The 26,114-nt window shown below is 43.9% G+C and overlaps 1 protein-coding gene across 1 annotated transcript in view; it reads right to left on the bottom strand.

Moving 5' to 3' along the window:
• Positions 1 to 26,114, bottom strand: part of LOC146049518 (uncharacterized) — a 344,041-nt gene that overhangs the window by 181,934 nt on the left and 135,993 nt on the right. The window contains exon 3 of the mRNA XM_083166057.1: positions 25,749 to 25,790. Coding sequence (XP_083022183.1) covers positions 25,749 to 25,790 — 42 coding nt within the window. The remainder of the gene's footprint in view (positions 1 to 25,748; positions 25,791 to 26,114) is intronic.

Here is a 26,114-nt window from a genome sequence, read left to right as displayed (position 1 = left end):
AGGTTGAAGACCCATGATTTATGGGGTGCAGGTTGTACACCCATAAAGAATATCATCTGCACATGTGCGGCATTATCTACTTCAAACAACAGGAAACCCCAAGCCTAGTATACACTGCCAAGAAAACGGAAGTGGCAGCGGACCAGGGCAGTGGTCAATGGGGTGAGATGGGTGGGGTTAAAGTAATTTAGGGGCTGACATAACCGAAAAAGGGGAAGGGGGGCACACATTGTTACCCTGTATATGTACCACTGTAACCCTGTGCATGCCCCTTTATTACCCTGTGTATGCCCTTCTATCCCCCGTTGTTTGTTACGTCACGCATACCCCTCCATCAAACTATATGTATGCTTCTACTATTGTGGGCATTATGTGTATATGGTGCATACTACTGTGGGCATTTTGTGAATATAGGGCTCTTTTCTGTAGCATAACATGAATAAAGGGTGCTACTGTGAAGTGTAATGAGTATAAGGGGCACCACCTATCATGTAATAAGAATAACAATGTGCTATGTATGGTGTAATTTGAATTACTGTAATCTTGTTCCCTTGCCTCTTCCTAGTTATACTATAACCTTTTTATGCCGTGTGTGCGTGCAGCACACACTGTATCCTTGTAAAGTATAGGAGGGAGCGCCAGCCCTGGTTAGAAGTACACAATGCGGGTTGTGTATCGGGAAGGAGCAGATATGCGACAATGTTGTACTGTACCTTTAGTAGTTTTAGAGAGAAGATAAGGTGGAAATGTGTTCTGTATAAAGAGCTACATTAAATTTCTTAGTAAGAAAAAAAAAAATGCTTTTTGATCAATAGAAATCCTGCTTCCTTAAACTTCAGGTTCTTTTAAAATGGAAACAAAATCAGCGGGTGATCATTATATAACCAATGCTAACGTCTAGCAAAGCATTAGAGGTCCATCCCCTGTGTCTTACACAGGCCAAGTAACAGCGGTGCGTACACCTGCTCTGAGAGGCCGCAGTGTCTCATAGCTGACCGGGAGAGATACTAATGAAGAGATCATTTGTAAATCTTGCATATATGCCTCTAATAAAGACTAAAGTGGTGCAAAAAAAAATTAATAACCAAAAAGTTCCATACAAATAATTGAAGTCTTTTGTACTGAGAGCTAGTTGCCCGTACAGTATAACTAATGCTATCTTTTGTGTGAGTTTGCCCAACTTCAGCCTATTCTGATGCATTGTGCCGAGAAATCAGTTGATATTGGGCAAATCACGTGTGTTTTTATCTGATCCCTGCTCCCGTGTGCATCGGATCAGAGCCCCTACATCGCAAGTGCTGATGCTGAGATGGTATGTGATATATCGCAATCAAAAGGACCACTTGTGATAAATCGCGTAAGGTCTTGCGGCCTGGGAAGCTCTCGGGTGGTTCAAGGGGGATCAGCTGCAACCTCTCCCCTCAGAGAAGTCTCAGTAACGTATGAGGGCATTTACATACCTCCCAACTGTCCTGCTGTCCGTGGGGGATTGATATGAAATCCCGGCGCTCAAAATCCTGACGCCGGAATCCCGACCGCCGAAATCCTCACAAGGGGGGACGTGGATCACCCCCCCCTTGCAGGCCCGGTGCCTCGCTACGCCTTGCACACTAATTTATTCTCCCTCTATGGGTGTCGTGGACACCCACGGAGGGAGAAAGTTTTGGGGTTCTGGCAATTTTGAACGCCGGGATTCCGACCGCTGGGATTTGAACTGCATCCCGTCCGCGTGAACGTCCCGGTTTTTGGGTGCATCCCACCCGGGGCCGGCAGTGTCCCATGGCTGGGGGGTTTCCTGCAGCTGGGAGTCGAGGCTCCCCTGTCACCATGCGCAACATTGTATATTCATGCCGCCACAGCGCTGAAAGTGGCGGTGTGGCCTTGAGGAAGCATCACAAGTATAGGCCATCCCCACTTCTCGATAGGTCACGACCCCAAAATGTTGGGCACGCCTCCGGCACGCACAAGCATCCCTCCTTATAGTTGGGAGGTTCGATGTTCCTTATTTTTGGATGTAGGCTGTAAATGTGTACGCAATTGTGAATGTGAGATTGATACGGTGTGCATCCTTTTTCACACAAACATGAATTAGGCTCTTTGTAGACGAGTAGAAACTGTCAAAAGTTCATTTCTACTATTGAATCGTCTAAAACTAGTATTTCATTTCTCAATAATCTTTAATTCTGATTTTGTTATTGGTATTATTCCTTACCCAGCAAAATATAACAGAAGTGTGTGTACAGAAATAGCGATTGAACTGCACAGTTGCCAATAATGCTTTCGATTCCAGCAATAAGACCTATACAATATTTTACCCATCAACGCTGCAGATTGAAACTTGTTTGTTTTGATTTAAGTATTTTAAAGTTGCAAGAGAACACAGAGGGAGATGTAGAGACTAGAGAGTGGAGAAGTTGTCTACAGCAACCAATCATATTCTAAAGATCATTTCATGGAATGTACTGTGTGTGTGCGAAGCTACAGTTTGTGAAAGCAAAATGGGAGGAGCAAGTGCAAGATTAATTTTAAGGGCTTTAGGCAAAGTTTCATTCATAACACTCACATAATTCTGGATGACTGGCAAGACTGCAGTCCAGATGCAGTGATACAGAAGACTGTTGTCCTGTCCAGGCTTTGCTGCTGCCCAGTGGCATCAACAAGATATGGACAGTGGCATAACTACAAAACATGCACCCACCCACCTAGCCCAATCCTAGACCCAGGAAGAGCTGCCGCAAAGCACACTGTTCCTGGGACCTGGACCCTCCAGGAGTGTGTACTTCCTTGATTGGATTAAACTATAAACCTTAAAGTGTGGATGCAGACAATGAGAGGCCCACAATGAGAGCACAGGCTGGAGGCCTGAGTGAAAGCACCGCCTTTGGTCCTGTATGAGGACACCGGCCTGGTTGATGGCGCAGGCCTGAAGTCTGGTTGATTGCGCAGGCTGGAGGCCTGGGATAAGAGGCACAGGCCAGACGGGCCTGACAATTGGCCATGGGCCTAGCGCCAGAACCCCTGGTGGTCTAGGGGGCTAGATATATATGCAGATGTTGGGAGAGGCTGCATCAGGGAGCTTCATTGGCTCTTTTGTATCCCATGTGCTGCAGCACTCTCTGGTCATCAGTTTCTTTATTCTTGCTCTTCGGTAGCCACTGTCACCATCTCTGGATCTTCCACCGCTTCTGGCTCTGCTTCACCATCTTCTGCTGCTTCGGGGACCGCCGCCACCTCTTCCAGCACTGGTCCTCTTCAGCAGATCTTCCTCGCTCCCTCATCACCGCCAAACTCGCAACTCTGAAGGTGTGCTGCCTGGAGGGAAACTGAGGTAAGAGTCCTCCACCTCCTCCCCAGCGCGGCACCCCTCCAGGTCCCTGCTCACACCAGTTCTCTATATACATCTGTTCCACTGTGGAGGTCTCTCTACTTGTAGCCATGTAAGACACACCAAATGGTGTAGGGAAATGTGCAGCTCCCACCTAACTTTAAACTGCTACATTTGGGCGTCGGGAGCAACATGGATGGAAAGCCGGACTACGTTCTTACAGCTAGTTTAGCTACTGTGGATCTTTCTGTGCCAATCCCAGTGTATGTGAGCGTGTTACACAGAAAAACAGTGTATATCTCAATTTTTCTGTGTGACATGCTCAAATACACAGGGAGCTCCAAAGTGGCTAAGATGGCTGCAGGTAGTTGGTATGGTATCCAGAAGGAGGATTGATGGGGTGGAGGTAAACTATACCATGGTCAACCACTAGAGGTCAACGGCATCTAGTTAGAGGCCTATACTTGGTCATCAGCATTTAGCTAGACAGTGACGGAGGATCGACGGAAGGTGAGCATCGACGGGAACCTGGTTAACATTAGCAAGGTCAACACAGGTTTTTTCAGCTTATTTTGGTGTCGGTCCACTTGGTTTCTGCTCTACTATCCAAGTGGACATACAGTAGAGTAGGAATATAACCGTGCCCGAAGCATGGTGAGCACATCGAGCAATGCGAGGGGACACTGTGCACGTAGTGTCCATGGGCACCCCACTGATATTTGGCACCAAAAAGATGAAAATCACATGTCGACCTTGCTACGGTTGACCAGGTTTCCGTTGATGCTTATTTTCCAGTGATCTTCAGTCACTGTCTCTCGAAATACCGATGACCAAGTATAGGCATCTAACTAGATGCCGTTGACCTCTAGTGGTCAACCATGGTAATGTTGACCTAAGCATGGTCAATGCCATATACCATAACCGTTGGTATGGTCCAGCATTCCCGTTCCGGCTTTTGCCATTGATTCTAACAACTTACTGCAGCCATCGCAAGTGTTCCAATAATGGCATAAACGGCAGCAAACAATATAAATGTATATTTTAGATTTTCTAATACTTTTAATAAATCATGAAGTTATATTTTTATGCTTTCATATAAATAGACCTTTAACATTTTTACTGCTTGAAGAATCGGCACATAGTGCTTGCAACACAGGAAAACAATTGTGTGGAATAAGGCGACGGTATGAAAGTGCTGTCTGCCGAGGGGAGAGAAGACGGCGGATGGTGCGACAGTGATTTGTATGAAAGTGCAGCCGTCTCTCTGCAGTATGAGCATCAAACAAGACACTTACTATTGAAGTACCAGAAGCTGACGAACTCTTGTGTATATTTGTATTCCTTTGTAGCACAGTGTGTACAGGCTTGTAGGACGGATATTGGCTAACCGCGTACTCGCTGGCTAAATGAGGAAGGAGATAGTGGCTGCATTATGCAGAGTAGAAAGTGCTGTCCTGAAGTGCCTGCGATATAATGTCTGTGGCTGAGGAATGTGCTCTGTTCTCAGTCTCCTGGCTCCTCTCCCTCAATGTTCTTTCAGGAAGGCTCTTTACCAAAGTGTTTATATGTAGTGAATGGACTATTGGAAAACATGATTTAGCCGCCTGGTTATAAAGAAATGCAGGCAGCCCTGAAAACGAACCGTCCTTATTGCCGCCTATCACGTCAATAAGGTACAGTATGTGTTTTCAGGGCTATGGGGTGTATGTACTAAGCCTTGGAGAGAGCTAAAGTGGATGGTGATAAGTTAACAGCTAATCAGCTTCTAACTGCCATGTTACAGGCTGTTTAAAAATGACAGTTAGGAGCTAGTTGGAACTTTGGGGCAGCTGTATTAAGCCTGGTGAGGCCTAGTGGAGATAAAGTGGAAGAGGAGAATGCACCAGCCAATCAACTCTTAGCTGCCATTTTTCAAACATAGCTGATTGGCTGGTGCGTTATCACCTTCTACTTTATTTGCATTTCCCCAGGCTTAATACATCTGCCCCACTATCTCTAACCACTTTAACTCTATCCATGGTTCTGTCCCTAAAACAGACTCCAATAGGGGTGTATCCTTGTCTGAAGGGGGTGTGGCTTTGTGAGGTTGATATGATTGCTAGCCATGTTTTAGCACTTTAAAGGTCAAAACTGCATGGTTAGCTTGCACCGATCAATGGCGCGTACATCATTTGTACATCAGTCTGACCCTGTATGAGAATCTCTGATGCATATGCAAAACCAAATCCTGTGTAATGTAATGTTGCTGCCCAGTGTATCTAGAACACAGTGACTGTCTTTGAACAGGGCTAAAGCTAGGACTGGGGCAAGGCAGTAATTTGGCTCAGCTCTGTTTCCCCCCTCCATGCATGTATGGTTATCACATCCAGCACCCAGGATTTGCAGCCCGATCCCCAAGCCCCTCCCTAGTTGTGGCCCTGCGGTGATGCATACAGTACTCTCTACTGGGCATCTCAGTCTTGTGAGTGGCTTGCCCTTTAAGGCTTATAAATGACGTGATCAGTATCACAATAATGAATCCAAATTTTAGCTGATTGCTTTGCCCTGGCAGGGATCTTGCTTTGATGTTGGTCAAACTAGGGGTGTGTCCTGAGCTGCTGGGGGGTGTGGTCTGAGCATATTATACTTCTCAAATTGTTAACCAAATTATAGCAATTCTCCTATAAACTAATGATTATTGGTAATTATCTTTTTTATTAGTCCCATGATATATAAAAATAAAAAATAAATCATTTTTTACAAGCTTTGTTTCACTGGTAGCTGCAATGTGTTACTATGTATATTGTATAGGCCAGTACATCTTTGGTAGTCTGTACTGTATATTTTTTAAAGGTCAGATACTGATACCATTTAAGCCCTCTCTCTCTCTCTCTCTCTCTCTGATGACCAAACAATAATTAGCTTTTAGCAATATGCAGCCCAACTACCCTGATAGTTTCATGTACAGATAAATCTACAGACAGAGATGTCTCTTCCCAAGTGCGCAGACTATATTTATACATAAATCCTATTAAATTACCTACAACCTTGCTTCTCCGCCAGTGCAGCGGAGGCCTCGTGTTCCTTGTCAATGAATTGGTTTACAGATTTCTACTGTTTGTATAAGCGGAAAGGACGCAGAGAGGTCAAGAAACTTCTGCTTAAGTGAAGCAGTTGTTCTTTGGCCAGAGCAATCACAGAGGCAATTACTTTCCATTCTGTAGATGTCAGGAAAAATTATGTCCTGAACTAGTATCTGTGTTCATTTGCTGCCTTTGGCCCCTGTCTATTTCCTTGTACTCCCCGGTCTTCTTCTTCTCTGCTTATCTGCCATGTTCTACCATTGTGCCTTGTGGCATTGACTATCTTACAAGTGTATGCGGGGGAGGTATTTCGACAGATCAGTGGCTTTACATTGTGTTAAAAGAGGTTGGAAGAGTATCACTAAAGTTTGAACTTCAGACTGCCTTACGTGTATCAAGTTGTATTGTAGTGGTAATATCTTAATACCGTACCCCTGCTGTACGGTTGGGGGGTTGGCTGCCATCAGAAATTGTGGGACCCAGGCCTGTCAAAATAGATAAAGCCCCTTCCTCTTTCTCAAACCCCTGGCATGCCTAGTGAGACCGCCAATGTCCACAACACTGGCCGCACTGCTCATTGCTTCAAGGGCAAATGTGAACATTGTTTCTGACAAACTCAAGTTCAAGGCCGCCTTCGGGTCTAGGCCCAGGACTGGAATCCTGGCAGCCCTGGTAGGAGGAACACAGGGAGAGTGATAAACAGATGAGTATACAGTCTAATAGAATGCAATGAAGTCCATTGGTTTCATCAAAGTTCAGAGCACTATTGTCAGATTCTGACTGTTTTATTATTATACACTAGAAGATTATCTTTCCAATCTGGCTGGTTGGAATGAAATTCTGGATCTTTTGGGAGCAAATGGCAATTAACCATTTCCTCCTCAACATGGAACAGACAAGAATTGGTCCTACAGACAAATTGGTTAAGTAAATTGATGCAGATGACGGCTTTTATCCAATTTCCAGCTTTTTGGAGCAAACAGTTGATTATATTTTGTTCTCAAAAATTTCCAGATTTTCATTCCAATCAGCCAGACTGGAAAGATACTCTTCTTGTGTGTATAGGTCTTAATAAAACACAAACACCTCTGAATGCGTGCCGGACGGGGTCCCGACAGGCATTTACCCGACGTCAGTAGGGCTGCCATCAGGGAGGGGCTGCTGGGATTCCAGTCCTGGGCCTAGACTGAAAGGGGGGGGGCCTGGAACTGGTGTGTATTGGTCTTTATTATTCTGTACTGGGGCAGCAGAGCAGAACCATGCTTTCCTACTCTCCCAGAAGTTGCAGGACACTACTGACTTTTTGGGGTAGTTCTGCACGCCCTGAAAGATTGGGTATTCCTCATGTATGCTGCACACTTCCTAGGGAACCAGCCAGGATAGGGAGATATCAGGAATTGCAGGTCAGGCATAAAAATACAACAGTGAAAAAAATAACTCTTGTTGTAGATCACTCCCACATTGTCCTTACTTTCAGGTACGTTACAGTGGTTGATAGTGGGTAAAAAGTGGACATCCTCTGTTTTTCTTCACTTAAGTTTTTTTTTCCTTGCATAGCAGAGAGGCAAGGTCACCTACAACCCAGCCAAAGCTTCTATCATATTTATTTATTTTTTATTCATATTTATATTTCTATAGATTGTAAGCTTTCTATAGATTGTAAGCTTGCGAACAGGGCCCTCCTACCTTTTGACTGTCTGTAAATACCCTGTTTGTTGTATCGTATTGTATTTTTGTAAAGCGCAACGGAATATGCTGCGCTATATAAGAAACTGTTCATAAATAAATAATTTATGTAGTGTGTTTTTGTTTTCTCTGCTCTCAGTTGGTTACCAACATTAACTTTAAGCAAACATAACATTACCGTCAAACTTTCTACATGAGTATTGAATTGTTTGCCTTTTACTATTCTTTAGGACCAGGCACTGAACAACTGCTACATGAGAAACTGCCAGTCGTAACCAGAAAAGTTTGTAAGACCTTTTGTAAAGGGGAATAAGATGGAAAATTTTCACAATACCATGGAGGAGATGTACTAAGGCCAGGGGCGGATTGGATCTGGAATCCGGCCCGCATACCGCCGCCGGCCTGTCACACACCCACCCCGGGTGTGTGACAGGCCGGTGGCGGTATGCGTGCCTGGGGGGGGGAGCGGCTGTTGGCGCGCCCGCGGGGGGTGGCGGCAGCAGTACGCGGCGGGCGGCTCACCTGCTGTTGCTGCTGCTGGGAGGTGCTGCGCGCGCATACGCAGCAGCCCTCCCGTGGCCATTTGGGATTTGGGCAAAGTGCTGCGGCCGCGGCCCAGCCAGCCAAGAGGGGAGCGCGGTGGGCCCCCTTTTATTGAGTTTTGGGCCGGCCCACCGGGAAATGGACCGGTTTCCTGGTGGGCCAATCCGCCCCTGACTAAGGCTTAGTAGAAGTACCAGCCAATTGTCTCCTAACTGCCATGTTACAGGCTTTTTTAAAGATGAGAGGAGCTGACTCGTACAGTGAAGAGAGAGAGAAAACATCAACCAAAGTCCAAATATTAGTACATCTCCCCCTCATAGTGCACATTTATTTATTTATTAAGTTATTTATATAGCGCACACATATTCCGCAGCACTTTACAGAGAATATTTGAACATTCAGTTAAGTCCCTGCCCCAGTGGAGCTTACAATCTATATTCCCTACTACATGTACACATGCACACAGACATTCTAGGGTTAATTTTGTAGGGAGCTAATTAACCTACTATTATATTTTTGGATTGTGGGAGGAAATCGCAGTACCCGGCGGAAACCAACACAAGCACGGGGAGAATATACAAAGTAACTCCCCACAGTTAAGGCCATCATGGGAATTGAAAACATGACCTCTGTGCTTTGAGGCAGTAATGCTAACCAGGATAATGTCCGTGCTGCCCACATAGACCTCTTCTAGAGACTAGTCTTTAGTTGTGCTAGAAGTGTCTTAGTGTGACACAAAGTGAGCATGGTTTCAATTATGAGTGTTGGCGTTTGATGCAGATGCAGCATTCACACCCATTAATATATTGAGACCTCCAGATTCCTCTCATCAGCATAACATAGCTCTCTGCAATATTGGAATCTTTGCGTAGAAATCTTACAGGCAGCGCCTACTGTATATAATGTACGTCCTATTCCATACACCACCTTTTACACATGCACAGGTGATTACCTACTGCTATTATAACAATGAATAATTCATCCACACTTTCTGGTACCATAAGCTACTGGGAATTTCAAATGAACTCTACATTTTACGGAGTGTATTATCCAGCGACTTTATAATTAGTAACCGTTTATACACTTTAACCTAAACTACTCTAAATTCATACCGTAGTTGAATAATCTCCCAGCAATGTACTAATCTAGTATTTTACATTACTTATCATTAAATGACCAAATTTAGAAAATGAATTTTTTGGGAATACTTTAGTTTAAAGTATTAAATTTACCAACATGCAGTGCTATAAAGTAACACAGATACTAAAATAAACTCAATTCTTTGCAGTTGTGATTTCCACCATGGCCCTAACTGTGTGGAGTTTGTATATTCTCCCTGTGCTTGCATGGGATTAGTCTTGGTACTCCGGTTTCCTCCCACAATTAAATTGGTAGGTTAATTGGCTCCCAACATAATTGACCCTAGAATGTCTGTGTGTGTGCGTATAATGGGTTAGGAAATATAGATTGTAAGCTCTACTGGGGCAGTAACGGATGTGAATGTTCACGTATTCTTCGTAAATCGCTTTACTTAAATATTTGGGGATATATAAGTGTAGTGTTCATTCTAGCACCCGCCATACTTGAAAACCCATGCAGTTCTATATCCTGCCTGTGGTGTCGCTGTCTGCTGTGGTGTTTCTAGCACAGGTCTGGTTTGCACATCAGTGCTGATATAGAGACCACACTGTGCTAGAAGCACTACAGCAGACAGCGACATCCCAGGCAGGGAAGAGGAACGGCATGGGTTTTCAAATATGGCGGGTGCTAGAATGAACACTATATAAGTGTATACTGTATGGCCCATACTGTGTATTGCTACCTGCGCAAGAGTCTTCTATGTGAGCCAGATCGTAGGTCCAATTTCAGATTCGTTTTCAGACTGTTTTATTTTTTGACAAAATTTTCATTAATGCCCCTTTCAGACCGCACTTTTTACCCGTTATTTTGCAGGTTTTTTTTTAAACGGTAATTTGTGCAGCCTGAAAGGTGCAGAGTGAATTTACCGTTTCTATTGAACTGGTATTTCTAAACGGTAATAAAGCAGGGTCCTAACCGTTTCAGATCCGTTTTTTTTTCATCCGATGTTTTCTATGGGTTAAAACGGGTTCAGTGTTGTTAAGGAACAAAAACTGCACTGAAATACCGTTTAGACATGCGGTGTGAAAGGGTTTTTAGCTGGAAGACCCGTTTTTAGAAACATTTTAAAATACCTGCTCAAAGCCAGTTTTGCCATCTGAAAGCAGCATTACTCAAATGTATGAGGAGCAGAGCTGGTTTAAAGCCCATACACACTAGAAGATAAAATAAAATGAAGTTGGAGCTGCTCCTAGCGATTAAATTGCTAGCAGCCATCCACCTTGCGCAACCTGTTCACACTGAGCCCTCCGCCGCCGTTCCCCCCCCCCCCCCCGCACACTCCCCTGAAGTGGAGACAGGCAGGGACTCCGTGCCCTGCCACCGAGTGACTGGGACGAGCGAGTGTGTGAGATATTTGAGATGCTCGTGTGTCCCCGTAAGAAGGAACGCCTCTCCCCCAGCGATTGCCAGCTAAGGGAATCTGGCAATTTCCAGCGCTGGCTGAGAGGCGCTCCATCTGTATCGTTCAGAAAGGGCTTTCTGAACGACATCTTTTACAATATCTTCTATTGTGTGCTCAATATAGTTAATGATGTAAATTCTTGCACAATGTTAAAGATAATTGATATTTACCAAACATGCAGGTCACTTTGGTAATGTAGCCTAACAACCTGCATGTTTAGCGGGCCACAGTGATGTCACCAAAGGATATTGGCAGCCCGTATCGTTCAGTGTGGAAGAACAATATTTGGCATCCTCATCCTCCTGACACCGCCCCCCCAAAAAAAAACCCGCCACACTACCATCGATACCGACTTTACAGCCCCTCAAATGCAAGTGTGGCGATGGCTTCTTAGAAGTTCCACATCCGCCACCTGCATTAAGTACAGCTACGGTGTCTTCCTCATAGGCCGTCTTAATTTTGTCATGCGCAGACTTTGTATCCCCAGTGCATTGTTTTGCCAAAGGGCCCTTCACTGCTACTAAGACGTCCCTGGACAAATGGTATAGGTGCATTTGGGTCTTTGCAGCTGTTCTGGCATTCACTTTCTGAACACTGAGATCAGAAATCACTCAACCTGGCACGTTACACTCTCCCCATCAGCCCCTGGTGTCTCAGTGGTGGAGACAGAGCACAGATACCCCCTTCTAGAAATTTAAATAAATTGAACTGAAGAAGGATCTAGAGCCGAGCGTCTTCTATAAAGCAAAAATAATAGGAGTGATCAATCATGCACTATTAATTGTTGTCAAAGTACTTCTGCCCATGTTATCCTTCCACACATGATATCGACTGTATTAACCATTACCAGTCCGCATCCCAACATTCCCAGTGATTGTATTGTCACTGACCAGGGTACAGAATGATATAGTTGCCTACAGTGTGAACAGTTGTAGGTTTACATTCTTTCAATAACACAATGTCACAATCTCCCTCAGACCATCTTATACGCTACGTCCTTATCAACGTCTCCTTCCCCTGTATCTGTTTGTTTTTATTCTCCTGAGATTTCCGATTTCTTATACCTCGTAAGCTGCCCTTTGTAATTTTCAACTAGTTACAAACCATTCTATTGAATTACTACTTTTTGGCTGTTTTATATCTTTGTTCAGACTATGAGCCCTTATGAAAATGATTTCACATTCATCTACTCATCTAGTAGCCTAGTAACAGCCAACTGAAGACCACAAGGTTACTTGGAGGGGGTTGGTGGCTTGTCGTGCTGGGGGTATTGTGAGGACAATTGTCCTGTGCCACCAAATGTGCTGTCTGTGCAGCAGAGACGACCAGCCAGCCTGAAGACTAGCATTGTGATATTGTTGTCCCACCCAAAATGGCTGCCTCCTCAGAAGAGATAGGATGCTAGAGGAGGTGGCGCCCATTTTGGAAGGGAGATTTTCAATAATCTGAAGGGGGCAGGCTTGAAAAAGCCCCAAGACCAATTTAAATTCTGGCAAAGCATTTCTAAACCTTGACTAAATAAAAGTAGTCCTAATGATTTGTGTGAAATTCCAACAACGTTCACACGTCTGGCCATGTTCTACACTTGCATGTTCTATCTTTATGGTAGTGATATGGCCATTAATGCAACCCTGCCAACATATAAATATGCGTGTAGGCAGTGAGGAGCACAGACAGGGCAGTAAAGGGAGCTTTGAAGCCTGGAGGAATCAGAAGTACAGGTCGAGTATCCCGTATCCGAATATCCGTTATCCGAATTATTCCGAAATACGGACATTCCAGAAAGTGAAATTTTTTTGCTAAAAACTCACTGGGGACATTTGTAACAGCATCACTGGGGACATGATATGTAACTGGCACTATATATGTGCAAGAAAATGATTGCTTGGCATTCAAATTCAGTGCTGAGATAGTACACACATTTTGTTTCACGTTTTGAAACCTTGTTTTTTGAACAATTAAAATATATTTGTGTGTATTTTATGTGGTAATAAAATATATTTGTGTGTATATTATGTGTTTATACAGCATAAATGCAAGATACTTCAAAATACATCATTGAAATATTAAAATATTCCGAAATACGGAATAATCCGTTATCCAAAATTCTCCTGGTCCGGAGCATTTTGGATAAGGGATACTCAACCTGTAGTAGCCAAAAGTTCTAAACCACATAACCTCAGTAATCCAGGAAATACTAATCTATCTCCAATCATGTGAATGCCTAAGGGCTGGATTCAGGGGTGTACACTGTTAATACATGACTGCACCTTCCCCTAGGTTCCCAGGTGTCAGAATATGCAAATTGGGTAGTGAAGGTGTATTCAGATGCTGTGGGAGCTGTTGGAGGGGGATGAGTGCATGTAGAACAGGCTTTAAGAGATTAACTTTTTATATTTACAAAAAATCTTCATGGATTTTTTTTTTCCACTAACGATCGAGCAGTATGGGGTCAACAGGTCCCCCCCCCCCCCCACTCCCTTACACCTGGTGCCTACCTGTCTATCTGTAATTCCATCTTAGTATTCTGTAACTGCCTCTTGCCTCAGTCTCAAACCGCCCCCTCTTCTTCGCATCTTTCATTCACTTATTCATCATAAACTCTTTTGTTTGTTCATTGCTACTCACTTATGTTAAATAAACAAAGCATCATTTGATTAATCAATTCATTTATTTGCTCCAACAGCTGCTTGCCTGCAACTCGTCTCATTCTGTGCCTCATTTTTTTTCTCCCAGTTCATTTCTCTTCACCTCTCTCACTGTCCCCACTCTGCAGAATTTACAGCTGTCTGTCTTTCTCTTTTGTCTGCGCCTGTTCCCTTTCACCACCTCGCTCTCCATTAAATTTGACATCCAAGAGGGTAGAAAGGAGGACGCTTTTCTTGTGCATGCAGGCAGCGAGGAGCCCAGGAAAAATAAATGAAAGACTCATTCATAACTGACATCTCAAATTAATCGCAACACTCTGTGTAGATTCAAGTACTGAACAGCGGGAGGGGAAAAAATATCCTTCAATTAATAGGTCATTTACCATGAAAATGAGCCTTGAATTAATAAGGAACCGCGAAAGGTGAGGTCAAATTAACCGCTCAGTGACCAAAGAGCCTCATTGATGTGGTGTGGGTATTTCACAAGCAGATGTAGGCTGTGCCGTTCCCAAGGTAGTAGCAACTTTAGAACCAAGGCTCTTGCTAAGCTCTAAATAGATGAAGGCGCATCCTAGGGACAAATTATAATATTTTAGCTGTATTTTCAGCTACATGACTTACATTCTGTGTTGCAAATGTGTCAGACTGATGAGCCTGGATTTTTTCTGAACATAATAGCTACTGTGGTGAATTGCAGAGCTTCCTTCCAGAATATAATGGATTGCCACCAGCATAGCGTTCTATGGTGGGGATCTTGCTGCAAAACTTACAAAGCAACAGAAATCACTATTTCCGGTGCAGTTGTTTTTCCTGATCCCCCTCACAGTTTGTGGTGACTTTGTACTGTACAGTAGCTCATGCCATTAGAAGGCTATTCTATCCCACCATAAAATAGCTTTGGCTGGAGCTCCTCTGGAAACTCTGGGTCACCGGGGCCCACCTCTACCTTCTGCATTGGTTGCTGAAGACACTATTTTGCCTAGTAAAGGCGGTATGTGTAGGTGGCTTTAAGTGTTCCAAGAAGGCATGAGATTCAATTGGAAGTCGAAATTCCAGCACTGGAAGACAGGAGCCGAAATCCCAAAACTACTCAAAATGACAATGCTGCTGGGGGGGTGTATTAGATTTAGGATTATGTTTAGGCGCTACATGGTGGGAAGGGTTTGAGTTAAGCACTAAGGGGAAGGTCAAGGCTAGACTGCGGAGGAGGGGGGGGGGTTATGGAGTTGGTTGCGAGGGTTAGGAAACTTACCTACAAGGTGTCAGGATCCTCAGCATTGAGATGTCAGTCATCTGACCGCTGGCAACCCTAATGGCCGGAATCCTTTACTGAAGATGTCAGTTTTAGGGTGAGGTGGTTGATGCTGGTCTTCCGCCCTTTCTCTTCGATTTAAAAATGATAAATACTGTAATACAGTAGGGTCCCTGACTTCTGAGACACCCTGTGCAGGAGGAATTGTTCTTCAAAGGCTTCCATATTTTACTTAAGCTCTGAGAGGCATAGCTCTGTCCTGCATTTGGAAAGCATTCTGGTTCCTGCCATTTGGTGGACCTAGGGTTGACTCTCTGGAAGCTGGCTCTTGATTTTAGATGTGTTTTTAACCTTAACCTTAACCCCTTCATGACAGAGCCAGTTTGTGCCTTCATGACAGTGCCCTTTTTTTCAAATCTGACATGTCTCACTTAAGTGGTGATAACTTTTTTTTGCTTTTACTTAGCCCAGTGATTTTGAGATTGTTTTCTCGTGACACATTGTACTTCAAGTTAGTGGTAAATTTGGGTCGATACAGTCTGTGTTTTTTTGTGAAAAATACCAAAATATCGTGAAAAAATGGAAAATTTAGCAATTTGCAAAATGTTAAATTTTCTGCTTGTGAGACAAATAATCATACCACTCAAAATAGTTAATAACTAACATAGACCATATGTCTACTTTATGTTTCCATCATTATTTCAACTTCCTTTTAATTTTTTTGGACACAAGGAGGCTTACAATATGAATAGCAAATTCTCAAATTTTCAAGAAAATTTCAAACACTGATTTTTTTAGGGACCAGTTCAGTTCTGATGTGACTTTGAGGGACTTGTATGTGAGACACCCCCATAAATGATGCCATTTCAAAAACTGCACCCCTCACAGTATTCAAAACAGCATTTTGGAAGTTTGTTAACCCTTTAGGTGTTTCACAGGAATTAAAACAAAGTGTAGGTGAAATTTCAAAATTTCTTTTTTTTTTTGCAGAGTTTCAATTTTAATACATTTTTCTAACGAATACAGTAGATTTTACTAGAGAAATGTGACTAAAAATTGATTCCCCCAATTCTTTTGTTTTCAAAAATATCCTATATGTGGCCCTAGTGTGCACGTTGACCAAACCACAGGCTTCATAATAGAAGGAGCACCTACTTGATTTTGGAGCCTCCTTTTTATGAGATTTTTTTTTAGGCACCATGTAGGTTTCTAGGCACCATAAGTGCTAAAAGTTAGGAACCTCCCCCACAAGTCACCCCATTTTGCAAAGTACACCCCTCAGGGAATTCATCTAGGGGTATAGTGTACATTTCAAACCCCCAGGGGTTTCACCAATTGTGGTACAACTGGGCTGTGAAAATGAAAAATTACATTTTTTTACACAAACATGCACTTCTGGCTCAAAATTTTTCATTTTCACAAGGAATGAAGGAGACAAAGCACCCCAAAGTCTGTGCCCCAATTTCTCCCGAGTACGGCAATGCCTCACATGTGACCAAAAAATACCAGTTGGGCGCATGGCAGGACTCAGAAGGGAAGGAGTGATTTTTGGATTTTGCAGCACAGATTTTGGTGGAATGAATGGTGGGTGCTATGTTGCATTAGCAAGACTCCCAAAGCACCAATACAGTGGAACCCCCCCACAAGTCACCCCATTTTGCAAAGTACACCCCTCAGGGAATTCATCTAGGGGTATAGTGTACATTTCAAACCCCCAGGGGTTTCACCAATTGTGGTACAACTGGGCTGTGAAAATGAAAAATTACATTTTTTTACACAAACATGCACTTCTGGCTCAAAATTTTTCATTTTCACAAGGAATGAAGGAGACAAAGCACCCCAAAGTCTGTGCCCCAATTTCTCCCGAGTACGGCAATGCCTCACATGTGACCAAAAAATACCAGTTGGGCGCATGGCAGGACTCAGAAGGGAAGGAGTGATTTTTGGATTTTGCAGCACAGATTTTGGTGGAATGAATGGTGGGTGCTATGTTGCATTAGCAAGACTCCCAAAGCACCAATACAGTGGAACCCCCCCACAAGTCACCCCATTTTGCAAAGTACACCCCTCAGGGAATTCATCTAGGGGTATAGTGTACATTTCAAACCCCCAGGGGTTTCACCAATTGTGGTACAACTGGGCTGTGAAAATGAAAAATTACATTTTTTTACACAAACATGCACTTCTGGCTCAAAATTTTTCATTTTCACAAGGAATGAAGGAGACAAAGCACCCCAAAGTCTGTGCCCCAATTTCTCCCGAGTACGGCAATGCCTCACATGTGACCAAAAAATACCAGTTGGGCGCATGGCAGGACTCAGAAGGGAAGGAGTGATTTTTGGATTTTGCAGCACAGATTTTGGTGGAATGAATGGTGGGTGCTATGTTGCATTAGCAAGACTCCCAAAGCACCAATACAGTGGAACCCCCCCACAAGTGACCCCATTTTGCAAAGTACATCCATCAGGGAATTCATCTAGGGGTATAGTGTACATTTCAAACCCCCAGGGGTTTCACCAATTGTGGTACAACTGGGCTGTGAAAATGAAAAATTACATTTTTTTACACAAACATGCACTTCTGGCTCAAAATTTTTCATTTTCACAAGGAATGAAGGAGACAAAGCACCCCAAAGTCTGTGCCCCAATTTCTCCCGAGTACGGCAATGCCTCACATGTGACCAAAAAATACCAGTTGGGCGCATGGCAGGACTCAGAAGGGAAGGAGTGATTTTTGGATTTTGCAGCACAGATTTTGGTGGAATGAATGGTGGGTGCTATGTTGCATTAGCAAGACTCCCAAAGCACCAATACAGTGGAACCCCCCCACAAGTCACCCCATTTTGCAAAGTACACCCCTCAGGGAATTCATCTAGGGGTATAGTGTACATTTCAAACCCCCAGGGGTTTCACCAATTGTGGTACAACTGGGCTGTGAAAATGAAAAATTACATTTTTTTACACAAACATGCACTTCTGGCTCAAAATTTTTCATTTTCACAAGGAATGAAGGAGACAAAGCACCCCAAAGTCTGTGCCCCAATTTCTCCCGAGTACGGCAATGCCTCACATGTGACCAAAAAATACCAGTTGGGCGCATGGCAGGACTCAGAAGGGAAGGAGTGATTTTTGGATTTTGCAGCACAGATTTTGGTGGAATGAATGGTGGGTGCTATGTTGCATTAGCAAGACTCCCAAAGCACCAATACAGTGGAACCCCCCCACAAGTCACCCCATTTTGCAAAGTACACCCCTCAGGGAATTCATCTAGGGGTATAGTGTACATTTCAAACCCCCAGGGGTTTCACCAATTGTGGTACAACTGGGCTGTGAAAATGAAAAATTACATTTTTTTACACAAACATGCACTTCTGGCTCAAAATTTTTCATTTTCACAAGGAATGAAGGAGACAAAGCACCCCAAAGTCTGTGCCCCAATTTCTCCCGAGTACGGCAATGCCTCACATGTGACCAAAAAATACCAGTTGGGCGCATGGCAGGACTCAGAAGGGAAGGAGTGATTTTTGGATTTTGCAGCACAGATTTTGGTGGAATGAATGGTGGGTGCTATGTTGCATTAGCAAGACTCCCAAAGCACCAATACAGTGGAACCCCCCCACAAGTGACCCCATTTTGCAAAGTACATCCATCAGGGAATTCATCTAGGGGTATAGTGTACATTTCAAACCCCCAGGGGTTTCACCAATTGTGGTACAACTGGGCTGTGAAAATGAAAAATTACATTTTTTTACACAAACATGCACTTCTGGCTCAAAATTTTTCATTTTCACAAGGAATGAAGGAGACAAAGCACCCCAAAGTCTGTGCCCCAATTTCTCCCGAGTACGGCAATGCCTCACATGTGACCAAAAAATACCAGTTGGGTGCATGGCAGGACTCAGAAGGGAAGGAGTGATTTTTGGATTTTGGAGCACAGATTTTGGTGGAATGAATGGTGGGTGCTATGTTGCATTACCAATACAGTGGAACCCCCCCACAAGTGACCCCATTTTGCAAACTACACCCCTCAGGGAATTCATCTAGGGGTATAGTGTACATTTCAAACCCCCAGGGGTTTCACCAATTTTGATACAACTGGGCAGTGAAAATGAAAAATTACATTTTTTTTACACAAAAATGCAGTTCTGGCTCAAAATTTTTCATTTTCACAAGGAATGAAGGAGACAAAGCACCCCAAAGTCTGTGCCCCAATTTCTCCCGAGTACGGCAATGCCTCACATGTGACCAAAAAATACCAGTTGGGCGCATGGCAGGACTCAGAAGGGAAGGAGTGATTTTTGGATTTTGCAGCACAGATTTTGGTGGAATGAATGGTGGGTGCTATGTTGCATTAGCAAGACTCCCAAAGCACCAATACAGTGGAACCCCCCCACAAGTCACCCCATTTTGCAAAGTACACCCCTCAGGGAATTCATCTAGGGGTATAGTGTACATTTCAAACCCCCAGGGGTTTCACCAATTTTGATACAACTGGGCAGTAAAAATGAAAAATTACATTTTTTTTACACAAAAAATGCAGTTCTGGCTCAAAATTTGTCATTTTCACAAGGAATGAAGGAGACAAAGCACCCCAAAATCTGTGCCCCCATTTCTCCAGAGTACGGCAATGCCTCACATGTGACCAAAAAATACCAGTTGGGCGCATGGCAGGACTCAGAAGGGAAGGAGTGATTTTTGGATTTTGCAGCTCAGATTCTGGTGGAATGAATGGTGGGTGCTATGTGGCATTAGCAAGACCCCCGAAGCACGGTGAAATGATGAACCTAATAATCCATAGATGTGTGGTATATTTTGAAACACTCCTTTATACATAGGCCGGGTTTGTCGGGGCAAGTTTCACAGTGGAAAATAGTTTCCTTTCTTATTCCCTTTTTATAGCAAACTTTGCACCTTTTTTGTGTCCTGCCCTTTCTTGCAGTGGAGGGGATTTCGTTGGGAAAATGCTGCCCTGGTACAATACGGGGGCCAGTACTAGAAGTACTGGGGCCCTCTGCCTGCTGGTTCCCAAATATTAGGCCCTTTATGACTTCCTCTTGAAAGTGCATAAATGTCCCCCTCTGGCCGGTAGAACGGAATAGCACGTAAGCGTTATACAGTGCCATCTGGATGATATACACGGCCAGCTTCTTGTACCAGATATTTGTTTTCCGCAGGGCACTGTACGGCTTCAGTACCTGATCTGAAAGATCCACTCCGCCCATGTACTTATTGTAATCTAGGATACAATTTGGTTTTGAGGTGTGGGTACTGGTACCTCGTACAGGGATGGAGGTGGTACTGTCTCCATGAATTGTTGTCAGTATAAGGACATCCCTCTTGTCCTTATATTTGACCAACAACATATTTTCGGTGCATATTCCCCTGCTTTCACCCCTTCTTAGTACTTGGGCAATGTGCGTTTTGGGGAGGCCTCTTTGGTTCTTGCGCACAGTACCGCAAGCTGCTGTACCTCTTGAACAAAGGGCCTTAAACAGGGGGATGCTAGTGTAAAAGTTATCCACATAGAGGTGATAACCCTTATCCAGGAAGGGGTGCATTAAATCCCAGACAATTTTTCCACTAACACCTACGAGGGAGGGGGGGCATTCTGGCGGTTCAATTCTTGAATCCTTCCCTTCATATACCCTAAACTTGTGGGTGTACCCTGTGGTGCTTTCACACAGCTTATACATTTTTATGCCATACCTTGCCCTCTTACTGGGAAGGTACTGGCGGAATTTAACCCTTCCTTTAAAATGTATAAGGGACTCGTCGATACTAATACATTTATCAGGGATGTATAGCTCTGCAAATTTGGCACTGAAATGATCAATGACCGGCCTGACTTTGAATAGCCTGTCAAAGGTGGGATCATCTCTGGGTGGGCACTGTGCATTATCGGTGTAATGTATAAATTTATGGATTGCCTCAAAACGAGCCCGAGTCATGGCCATACGGTAAAATGGGGTGCTGTACAGAACATCTGTACTCCAATAGTGCCTAATTTGTGGCTTTTTTACTATGCCCATATGAAACACCAGACCCCAAAACGTCATCATCTCTACTGCATCTACAGGGGTCCACCTAGCAAATGATGACGTGGGGTTTTGAGCAATAAACTGCTGGGCATATAAATTAGTTTGGTCCACCATTAAATTTATAAAATCATCAGAGAAAAATAATTTGAAAAAGTCAATTTCTCTGAGACCTGTGGAATCAAATTGGATTCCTGGCATGGCCAAAAACTCAGGAACCTGGGGCTCAAAATTGTCTGGTGGTGGGGTCCATACGAGATCAATTATTGGGGGGGGGTCTCAGCTGCTCTACGGGGGCGTCTTTGAGGGGGTCCCTCATCACCAGAGGAGGAAGAGGAGCTTAAGACGAATCCTTCAAATTCCCCGCTTGCCTCACTGGCTGTGTCAGAATCAGAGGCAAGCATGGCATATGCCTCCTCCACTGAATACATTCTTCTGGATGACTGGGATGACATTTGGGATGACATTTGGGATGCCATTTTTATTTTTGTGTTACTGGTAGTGAAATGTTTCAACACGTGTATAGTGTAGGGGGGGGTACAAACTTTATTTCAACCCGGGGGGTATGTAGTGTGTAGTGTGTATGTAGTGCAGAAAAAAAAAATACTTTATACAAAAAAAAAAAATTGAAGGGGTTAAAAAAAAAAAAAATTGAAGGGGTTAAAAAAACAAAAAAAAAGGTCCTGCGCCAAAAATTGAGCACAGATGTTGGTCAGTAACGTCCGTCACTGAACAGCGCTCAAAGGCAACAGGAATTTGATAAAAAAAAAAAAAAATAGATCAACCCTGTGCCGAAAAAGCTGATCAGTGATGTACGTCACTGATCAGCGCACAGTGGCCACAGGACACCCACAAAATCACAGTGTGTGTAAAAATTTTTTTTTAAAAAAGACCACACAGCACCCACAAAAAAAAAAAAAGGTGATCAGTGATGCGACACTGATTACCAGTGAGGGGCAGCAGGTGCACAACCTTTGGTGCAACTGACAGTGCAACTGGCAGCAACTGACAGGTATATATAAAAAAAAAAAAAACCTCTGCGCCCCCAAAAAGTTGCTGATCACCTCAGATATAGTGATCAGCACAAAAGGCGGGGGTAGCAGACACAAAATATACACTCTCTATCACTCTCTGTCACTATCTCTCTCTATCTCTCACTATCTATCACTATCTATCACTCTAGGACACTGCAGCAGCAGCACTGACAGTTATATGTATAAAAAAAAACCTGCACCCCCAAAAAGGGGGGGTAGCAGACACAAAATATACACTCTCTATCACTCTCTGTCACTATCTCTCTCTATCTCTCTATCTCTCACTATCTATCACTATCTATCACTCTATGACACTGCAGCAGCAGCACTGACCCTGCACCCCCAAAAAGGGGGGGGGGGTAGCAGACACAAATCTCTCTATCTATCACTATCTATCACTATCTATCACTATCTATCACTATCTATCACTCTATGACACTGCAGCAGCAGCACTGACAGTTATTTATATATAAAAAAAACCTGCACCCCCAAAACGGGGGGGGGGGGGGGGTAGCAGACACAAAATATAGCTCTCTCTGTCACTATCTCTCTATCTCTCTCTATCTCTCTCTATCTCTCTATCACACTGCAGCAGCAGCAGGAAGTCTCAGGAAGTCAGATCCAGGAAGCGTCCAGCACGCTACAAGCAGTGATCAAGCGATCAGGTAAGGTATTTGCAAGGATCAGGTAAGTATTAGCAAGGATCAGGTCAGTATCACGGCAGATAGGCACGGTGACCGCTCTGCACGCTATTCCAGACCGGAATGGCGTCTGCAGCGCAGTCACCGTTAGTTTAAATGTCGCGCCTTGGCTGTGATTGGTCCGTGGGTCCCACGGACCAATCACAGCCTTGGGGGCAGGTGGGGTGAGGGTGGGGTGAGGTGTCATCGTCACCGATGACCCCCTCATGCCCCCTGACGCCCGGCGGTGATTGACACCTGTGTTACCGAGCGTCTGATTCGCTGGTAACACAGGAAAACGCTGTGAATGGCTGTTCACACTGAACAGCCAATCACAGCGATCGCCGACGGGGGGCGGCATCGCAGCCCCCCCTGGGCATGCAGGGACATGTCTGCTGTCAGGGACAGCAGACATCGTCCCTCTGTCACTGCGTCTCTAGACGCAGTGACAGTTTAAAGTCATGACGTATATATACGTCATGTGTCGGGAAGTACTTCCCGGCCATGACGTATATATACGTCAAATGTCGTGAAGGGGTTAAACTACACATTGATAAAAAATGAATGTATCATTTATTTTGTCACATGCAGGAATAGGAGTAGCCTCTGTACTACTTACATACTGGGATAGGAACCTGGGGGAGCTAGTGATGTCACTGTGCTCTGGCTGGGGACAGACTTGGGGTACAGTATCCCCTGCATCCCTCCCTTAGTCTGGCTATGCATATTAGGTCAACAGGTACATAGGAAAGGTTGACAAAAACATAAAAAAAAACTTAAAAATTTGCATCAACATTTTATTTTGTATGTTTCATCACCTGTGACATCAGTCAGTGGTCATGTAGACTCTTGCTGACTCTTTGGCTGCCCTGCTTCAGACAAGTTTCTTATACCGAATAGTTATCCACATGGATGGTATGGTTAACTGAGCAAAAAATGGAAAAAATTGTGGAAACCACCAAAGAACCTTGTTGACTGTGTGTTGACCTTTTGATCCTGTCGACCTATTAACTGTTTATATTTTTATTTGAAGAAAAAAGAATGTCACTTGTGTAGTGCACTTCAGAAGAAAAAAAGAGTTTAAAATGTAACTTTTAATGACATCATTCAATAAAATGTTGCGAAATATTGACTAAAATCAAACACATAAGACACAGACAGTGTAGTAAAAAGGATACTAAATCCTCGCTCAGTGATCCCCACTGCTGAGCCGTCCCTAATATGCTTAATTATTATATCTTAGTGCATGCGTCACAAAAATAAAGATAATTACACTATGATTCCCATGTATGACGTGGCTGACATATAGTATAATTAGGGGAACTGGTCCCTCTATAATCAGTCAGCTTGTCAATTACAGATGACAGGTATTTGACATATACATGGGGGGCAGATGGTGTTTTTATTGAAATAATAACAATCGGTATCAGCCCGGAGCCTGAATGTCAGGGCTGTGGGCGTTAGTTACCCGGCGTGGGCTAAGTCTCACCGTGCCGGCCAACTCCACGTGCGGACAGATGTACCAACACTGGAGTATTCGGCCGCCTCGGGGGACTACCCGTTGCCGGTATTCGCCGCTCTGTTGTGGAGTGTGCACCGGGGTGCCAGAACATGACACCGCCGGTCAACCACCTCTCTGCACGGAGCTGCGGTGAGTGGCGCCACTACACCGCTTCTTAGGCTCAACGGACTCAGTGGGAACTGACTGGTCCTAACGAAGCTTACCTGCGAAGCGTACGCAGACCGACTGCGCCCGCAGTGTATGCCCCCCTGCTTCCCCTTCCCCCTTTGAATGCATTTTGATTCTGTTTAGCTTAAATTAGTGCAGCGTCGCAAACGGACGTCAGTTCCCACTGAGTCCGTGGAGCCTAAGAAGCGGTGTAGTGGCGCCACTCACCGCAGCTCCGTGCAGAGAGGTGGTTGACCGGCGGTGTCACGTTCTGGCACCCCGGTGCACACTCCACAACACAGCGGCGAATACCGGCAACGGGTAGTCCCCCGAGGCGGCCGAATACTCCAGTGTTGGTACGTCTGTCCGCACGTGGAGTTGGCCGGCACGGTGAGACTTAGCCCACGCCGGGTAACTAACGCCCACAGCCCTGACATTCAGGCTCCGGGCTGATACCGATTGTTATTATTTCAATAAAAACACCATCTGCCCCCCATGTATATGTCAAATACCTGTCATCTGTAATTGACAAGCTGACTGATTATAGAGGGACCAGTTCCCCTAATTATACTATATGTCAGCCACGACAAACATGGGAATCATAGTGTAATTATCTTTATTTTTGTGACGCATGCACTAAGATATAATAATTAAGCATATTAGGGACGGCTCAGCAGTGGGGATCACTGAGCGAGGATTTAGTATCCTTTTTACTACACTGTCTGTGTCTTATGTGTTTGATTTTAGTCAATATTTTGCAACATTTTATTGAATGATGTCATTAAAAGTTACATTTTAAACTCCATTTTTCTTCTGAAGTGCACTACACAAGTGACATTCTTTTTTCTTCAAATAAAAATGTCTACTATTTGTGTCCAGTGGTAGCACCCCCTCATATGGAAATTATCATATGTATAAAAATATTAAAATTTATTAAAAAGTGAATATTAATAAGAGGGGCCTCTTTATAAAGAATTACCTAGTGAATTTCCCTGTGCGACTGGTGCAACTCTCTCTCTCTTTTTTGTATTAACTGTTTATCTTGATACTGTGTCAGCGCATAGACCGGAACCCCACTAGTTCAGGCACTACTTGCTAGATGCCATCACATTTTTGAATTTGCCACTTTCGGCACTTCCCAGTTTTATAGGTGTGTAGTTTCAAATGTTACATATTTTAAATATTTAACATGCATTATATATGGTCATACTCATTCTTTTTAATAATCACACACACGGAGCTAAGTAGAATTGTCATTTGGAAGCAACCTCACCTTGTTCTGAGGTCCCCGGTGTGTACTTGAGCCGCCGGATACCTGTCAGAGGATAAAGAATCACTCTTACTCTTTAAATAATAAACCATTAACCTTTTTTATATCCAACCTTACAAACTCCTCAAGGGGAAATTCATCAATTTCCCCTTGATATTTCCACGAAGGACAGGCGTAATCAACATTAATAAATAATCCATTCATTTCCAGTAGTTGCTAGTTTTAATACTTATACATTTATCTATTTACTTCACCCTCAGAGCCTTAGCTATGCATTTTGGTGCCCTCTGCTAGAAAGAGAATTGGCATCTGGTCTATTTTGTTTTCAAAAAAATGCATGCCCTCATGAGGAAAGGGCATGACCAAACT

Source organism: Crinia signifera, chromosome 12, assembly GCF_055691185.1.
Source record: "Crinia signifera chromosome 12, ASM5569118v1, whole genome shotgun sequence".
NCBI lineage: Eukaryota > Metazoa > Chordata > Amphibia > Anura > Myobatrachidae > Crinia > Crinia signifera.
The sequence above is the reverse complement of the archived record's forward strand: the minus strand, read 5'-3'. Positions and strand labels throughout refer to the sequence as shown.